The sequence below is a fragment of the Oryza glaberrima genome, chromosome 11, assembly GCF_000147395.1.
Source record: "Oryza glaberrima chromosome 11, OglaRS2, whole genome shotgun sequence".
NCBI lineage: Eukaryota > Viridiplantae > Streptophyta > Magnoliopsida > Poales > Poaceae > Oryza > Oryza glaberrima.
The window spans coordinates 23,983,541-23,990,759 of NC_068336.1; the positions used below are offsets into that span (position 1 = coordinate 23,983,541).

The 7,219-nt window shown below is 46.6% G+C and overlaps 1 protein-coding gene across 1 annotated transcript; it reads left to right on the plus strand.

The window, feature by feature from the left end:
- Nucleotides 1–1,815, plus strand: LOC127755915 (exocyst complex component EXO70A1-like). The gene has a single exon (XM_052281524.1). The coding sequence runs from the start codon at nucleotides 1–3 to the stop codon at nucleotides 1,720–1,722; it is 1,722 nt and encodes a 573-aa protein (XP_052137484.1). The 3' UTR covers nucleotides 1,723–1,815.
- Nucleotides 1,816–7,219: the final 5,404 nt, after the last annotated feature.

The window sequence follows — 7,219 nt, forward strand, 5'->3', positions numbered from 1 at the left end:
ATGGCGCTCGTCGCAATGGGTAGCAGCAGCGGCAGTGGCAGCAGTAGATCCACCAATGGGATGCTCGAGGAGACCGTCGCCGACGTCGCGGCGCTCGTCGAGAAGTGGCGCTCCCATGATGATGGGCGGCGCCGGCGCCGGAGCTCTCTGTTCCTCGACGGCGGCGTTGCGGAGGCGGGGAGGTTTATGTCCGCCGCCGTCGAGCTCCACCGCGGGATGCTCGTGCTCGCGTCGTCGGATGTCGAGGATGCGCGGGGACGTGGGGACGAACGGCTTGTGCGCGCGCAGGGGGTTCTCGAGGACTCCATGCGGAGGCTGCAGCTCGAGCTGGAGATTTTGCTGTCGGCGGTGAGGTCGAACGCCGCCGACGACGGCGACGGCGACGGCGCCGCCATGTCCGGCCATGGCTTGGATGGTGACGGTGCTGTTGTGGTGGGGCATATACGGTTGGTCGCCGAGGCCATGATGGCGGCTGGGTATGGCATGGAGTGCGTCACCACGTTCATGTCGCACCGCCGCGCGGAGTTCGCCGGCGCGGTGCGCCGCCTGCTCGGGTACGCGCCGTCGCAGCACGCTCGCTTCCGCAAGCTCGCGTGGGACGACGTCGACGGCAAGGTGCGGTCGTGGCACACCGCCGCCGGGTTCGCGTTCAACTTCGCCTTCTCCGGCGAGAGGGTGCTCTGCCACCGCGTGTTCGCCGCCGCCGACGCGGGCGTCGCCGACAGGGTGTTCGAGGGGATCGCCAGCGACCACGCCGCGGACCTCCTCGCCGTCGCCGAGGCCGCCGTGGCGCGCGCGCGCCGCGCGCCCGAGCGGCTGTTCCACGTGCTCGACGTCCACGCCACCCTCGTCGAGATACTCCCGGCGATCGTGTGCGTCCTCGGCGACAAGTCGGAGGCCGCCGTCCGCGCCACCGCCGCTCTTCGCAACGCCGGCGAGGCGGCGCGTGGTATTCTCGTCAGCTTCGAGGAAGCGATCCAGAAGGCGACGTCCAAGTCGTCGGCGGCGGCGACCGGCGGCGCCGTGCACCCGCTCGCCCGCTACGTGATGAACTACCTCGTCCTCCTCGCCGACTACGACGACACCCTTGCTCGCATCTACCAGAAAGGCCGAGGCAGCACGTCGCTGCACTCTCCATCGTCGTCGTCGAACCCGATTGGTCGTCTCGTGTCCGTCCTGCTGCGCAAGCTGGACGCCATGGCCGGGAGGCACCGGTCGCCGGCGGCGAGGTCCCTGTTCATGGCGAACAACACGCACTACGTGTCCAAGAAGGTGCGCGGCAGCAGCAAGCTGGTGGGCATCGTCGGCGGCGAGGGATGGGCGGTGGCGCAGAGCGCGGAGACAAGGCGCCACGTCGACGCGTTCGTGCACGCGGCGTGGCGGGACGTGCTGGTGGTCGGCGGCGAGGGCGCCGACGCGGCGGTGAGGGAGGCAGTGGCATCGCAGCGGAGGTGGGTGGCGGTGGCGGACGACGAGATGGGCGACGCCGTGAGGGCGGCGGCGGCCGCGGCGGTGGTGCCGGCATACCGGGCGCTCTACCGGCGGCACGGCACGGCGGCGTGGATGACGCCGGGGGACGTGAAGGCGATGATTGGCCGGCTCTTTGGTGGGCCGCGGAATGCGGCGGCGGGTGCCAGGCCGGTCGCCGCCGGCGGTGCGACGCCGCGGCGCCATCGTTTGCGTCTCACCTCTCCGTCGGAGAAATTGGCCCATAAACAGTAGGAAGCCCAAGCCCATCACTCATACGACCCATCACTACATTTTTTTTTTTGGTTGAATAGAGTCTGTCCAATCATCTTTTTTTTTTTAACAAACACATTTTGATCAAAGTAGAAAGTGTTGTTTTTGTTTACTTGGGTTTAAAAATTGTTTACTCTTGTGTACATTGCTGCGGAGATCTTGATTATCGAAGGAAGGTAAATAAGTGCTTTGAGATAAACATGTATCTCTCGAGGTAATAGTTAATTTGATATCCTCGATTTTTCATTTTGTCTAACTGAGTATTCCAAGTTTTCGTTTGAATCTCTATTTTTTGGACCAAAGGCTTGAGCCCCACATCCTTATTCCGCTAAAGTAGCTAAGCTGTACACAACTACATTACATTATTTGAGCTGTGCATTACATCAAGTGGACTAAACCGTAACATATAAGGAATTAATCGACCTATTCTTATTCTCGATAAAGGAATGGCAATATTGTAATTTTTTTTATATTATCGGAAGGATTTCACTAAAGATGAAATTATTACTGGCCTCTACATCAACTAGGGATACACACAACGCCTAGGAAAAGAACAAACTGAGGCAAACATGAACATATCATGTTGTTTTACACAAGCACACACTCAAATAGAATCAAAACAATAACATAAAGTCATAAATATCAACTCCAAAAACAACGCTTTTAAGAGGACATATATATATATAAGCACCACGTGGGACAAAGAATAATCAAACAAGCATCGTGTCAGCTGAAAAGGGATTTGATTTGTACTAATTGTGGATGTTGAGGGTCAATGGTTTTACAATTGAGAGAGGGAATTAATCTCCGCCCCTATTTGAGGGACGTAGATAGAGTCAACCTTTTACCATTGATAGCAACGTGCCAGGCCGGGGGATGCTATCGTCCTCGGAGAAATTGGCCCACAAGCTCCAAGTTTGAAGCCCAAGCACGTCACTTGTACGGCCCAAATAGTTTGCAAATATATATCCTTGCGATATTTTAGTTTATTATATAGTAAAAAAAATAATCATTCTCTTAAGAGGCATTTTGATCACAATATGAAGCAAAGAGATTTTATTTTGTTTACGTACTCCAGCATTAAAAGGGAACGTACGTACTCTTGTCTATACAACGGTGTGGATTATCCACAAGAAGAAGAAGAAGAAGAAAGATTGTTGAAGGAAGAATATATGGTGTACTCTGTACATGCGTGGCTTGAGATAAATCAGAAAGTAAATAACATAATTAATTAATTAATGTGGTTAGAAAGGAAAGCCTAGTATGAAGAGGAGCATCTTGACATGGGTGACGAACTCGGGCACGCCTAATGGGCGGGTGATCGCTCTCCCCTATACTCCAACGCTCCCTCCTCTCCCCCCTTCCTCCCTTGCTCTCTTCCTCTACATCATAAATATTTAAATTTAAATTTAGAATTGAAACGGGTATGTAAAGTTTTGACTTATAAACTTTGGGTCTATAAACTAATATTTGAATTCAAATTCAAATTTGAATCGGGTATGTAAACTTTTGACTTATAAACTTTAGGTGTATAAACTTTAGATGTATAGAAATACTATATATATATATATATATTTGAATTCAAATTCAAATTTGAATCGGGTATATAAACTTTTGATTTATAAAGGTGTATAAACTTTAGATGTATAGAAATACTATATATATATATATAAATATTTGAATTCAAATTTAAATTTAAATTAGATATATAAACTTCGGGTCTCTAAACTTTAGATGTGTAAACTTAAGGTGTATAAACTTTAGGTGCATAAATTTACTAAAATAGGAAAATAATGCGGTGCCAAAAAAGGGAGGGGGGAGGAAATCTAATCTGATCGCCTCTAGCTATCCCTAGCGATCAATCGCTAGGTAGCATTCTCGGACGAACTCCCCACCGTGGCAGAGCTGCTTGGCGTGGAGGCTAACGCCACAATCCATCGTCATGATGAGGTCCCAGCGACCAGCTGCCTCCATTTGACGCAATTCCGACGAGACAGTCTCAAAGCAGATAACACTCTCAAACCCTCCTAACGAGATACAACCTGACGTCGTTAGTAGTTTAGCATCCGAGAAAACGAACGAGCACGGCTAAAGCTAGGGCAGGAACGTGAGGCTAAAGCTCCCACGCCAGCGATGGGCGAGGGACGGCGAGTTGTCGCATTGCCGCGGCTGCGCTGGCGGCATGAGATGATATGGCCATGAGTCCTAATAGTAGCATCTTCAGCATCATACATATAGTGAGCTCGATCGATCGTATGGTGATTAGATAAATTAATTACAGAGCTCTGCTATTGAAGCTCCGATAACAAGCTTGACTATTGGCGATTATATAAAACGGGAATTAAGATAACAAGCTCCAACAGTGAAACAGTACAGAATTTTATCAGATTAGAAGATGTCTTAATATCCATATGCAAAAACCCAAAATAACAAGACAACAGAACTTGCAAAGTTTGATTTTTGATACTCATGTCTCTGACTGACTGACAAAGTGGAAAGATTTTGATGCTTGTGTCTCTGACAAAGTCAAAATGATTCTAACATCAGTCATAAAATGTCGATGAATTGGGGTCTTGATTTTCAAACTCTAAACGCCGAGAAGCTGATGTTGCTGCAGTAGTTTCATGATGAGCTTGAAATAATAGATTTGTGAATTCTCCTTGAATTGGCGGAACGAACATCCTCTCACCTTGGAAGAATCAATAACAGATGGATAGTAAAACAAGCATCTTCTCACCTTGGCTGGCTTCGCCGAGTGTGGGGGTTTGATTCACCCATGAGCACCACCGGTTCATCTCCCGCGCCGCGCTCGTCCATCTCCCTGCAGCCGCGCCGCACCTGTTCATCTTCTCTGCTAACGACGTCAGGTTGTATCGTTAGGAGGGTTTGAGAGTGTTATCTGCTTTGATATTAGCACGGGACACGTGTCGCACAGGAGATGAATTCTTTCACAGGAGCGTAAGACTTGAGTCTTACCAAATTTTCTTCCATACGGTAGGTTCAGATAAACATCCTCAAAGAAACTACTACTGGTACCGACCTTCTGGCCGATTTCTGGTGTCTTTGGGTCCATCCACAAAAAATTCCACCATTCGTCTTGATGTGATACCGAAAATCTGACGCTCGTCCACTGTGCCGAGGGCTTCGAAATTGACGATAATTAAGGTACATGACATAATTTGATAACTCCCGGCATGAGGTCCTCCTTGCAGTAGTCGCCTCATCCACGCTAGTGTAGCCCTGATGTAGGCATAAGTCTGTCGTCACAGTGTGCCAAAGGCAGACACTTGACAAAAAACTTGAATCTTGGATCTTACTCTTCACAAGTGCTCGATGAGCTGCGGCATTACTTTGAGAGAAATCACGGTCTTGTACTCTTTTTTCGACCCACCGCTGTGCATGGCCATATCTGACTCCGACTCCGGATCAGTGTCCGATATGATCTGGGCTAGTATCTTATCAACGAGTAGCTTCTTTACCTCTGCAGAGACCTTCACTGCAGGCTCGGTACTGCAGCCTCCTTCGATGATGATGTCCACACAACGCATCATCCGTTCCAGCCGTCCTTGCATGTGTTGTTTCCTGGATGCCCATGTCGATCATGTTAATTAAACTGTTGCAGCTTTCTGGATGCACATGTCCCACGATTTGTTTGTACAATATATATTGCATCTTCTGCACGAGGCATGCAACAAGGCTCTGCAGCCATGCATGCATGGGCAGATCCGCCGCCAAACACAAAGGGTTAATTATATTAAGGCCACACATCGTCAATCAGTCTATATATTATATATGATGTTGGAAATCTGAAAATTAATTTTACTAGATTTTGATACTCTTAAACAAATTCTCACTCAGCCGCCTGGAGATATATATGTTTGTTTGATGAAGATACAAATGAGATCTAAAGGCTAGAAAATAATTAAATAGGGAGTACCGTAAAAAGTTCCACGACGAATATGACGATCATGATGAGCCATTGCAAGACAGCCAATATCTCCAATGTGATGGCACCCGCGAACAATATGTAAGATATGGTTACATCGGCCTTACTATAGCTGCTGATCCCCTTATGATCAAAAGCTAGCCTGGATACAAGAAACAGTGCGAGAGCAATACATGTTAGAGCAAAGGTGCAAAGGCGGCATAACACACCCATGAGGCCTCCACGAAACTTGGTGTACAAGCGGTCATAGATCATCGAGAGATGGATATCAGCCAACTTGTACACCATGTGATGAACTAACTCATCTGAAGATCCATGTTGTCGCCATAAAGAAATGGAGTATAATCCATGCTTAGCAATGAGCCCGTGTTGGCCAGCTCCATGACTCGCTTGAAATTCCTCTCTTTCTTATCTGAAATAATGATGGATGTTAGCTTCTTCTGGTATCTATTCGTGTCACTAAAGAACAGGGCCCCATTGTCTCGGACCAAAGTATCCTGTTGATGGTTTCTAGCCGCTAGCGTTGTTGACTGGGCTCTCCAGAGTGCCCATATCCTCTCGGCGTACTTGGTTGTCCCGGCTACGAACATTAGTACAGTGGGAGCCACCAGCTGCTTGTCACCTCGCCATTGCTTGCCAACGAAGAGATATATCTAGTATCTAATATATCTAGAGAGAGAGAGAGAGCATAACATATAGTAGTTGAGAAAAAGAAGAGATATATCACAAATCAGTAGAGTCAAAATTGTACGGATAACAAAAATTAACTAGCTAGTGCACGCACATCAATTCATTGAATGCAAATGTAGGTATATACAATCAATCTATCTATACTCATCTGTTCTCCAAAATATAAGGGACTCCTGTTTATATATCCTAAGTCGAACTATATATCTTAAGTTTGACTAAATTCTTATATATATATATATATATATATATATATATATATATATATATATATATATATATATATATATATATATATATATATATATATATATATATATATATATATTGCGCAATTAGGAAAAAACAAAAATAGAAAGGGTTGGGCCATAAGACCCTCTGCGAGGTATTTTTCCTTACGTAATACTCTAATTGTTTGCCTTATTTTCAACGTGATTTCATGGCTTTTTCGGTGGGAATTTTCCTATTAAATACTAAAGGAGCGAGCTCTAGTTAGATACTTCTTTCTTTTTTTCCCGAGCTGATTGCAGTCTGTAAACCAACCGTCAATATCCCACTTCACTTGTTGTGAAATAGATCAAGCCAAAACGAAGCATTGGCCCCGACCCCATTCACACTTAGATAAACTCCCTCTCCCTACTGACTTGTTCCGAGATCTGGCAAAGGGCCTAGAGCAGGTGGGGTGTGTGTGTGTATATATATATATACACACACACACGTATGTATATATACATACACGTATATATACGTATGTACATATACGTGCATATATATATATATATATATATATACACGTATATATATATACGTGTATATATATATATATGTATATATATATATATATAT

Excerpts from the sequence above, each read along its gene's own strand:
- LOC127755915 (XM_052281524.1), top strand. The coding sequence starts at position 1 with ATGGCGCTCGTCGCAATGGGTAGCAGCAGCGGCAGTGGCAGCAGTAGA.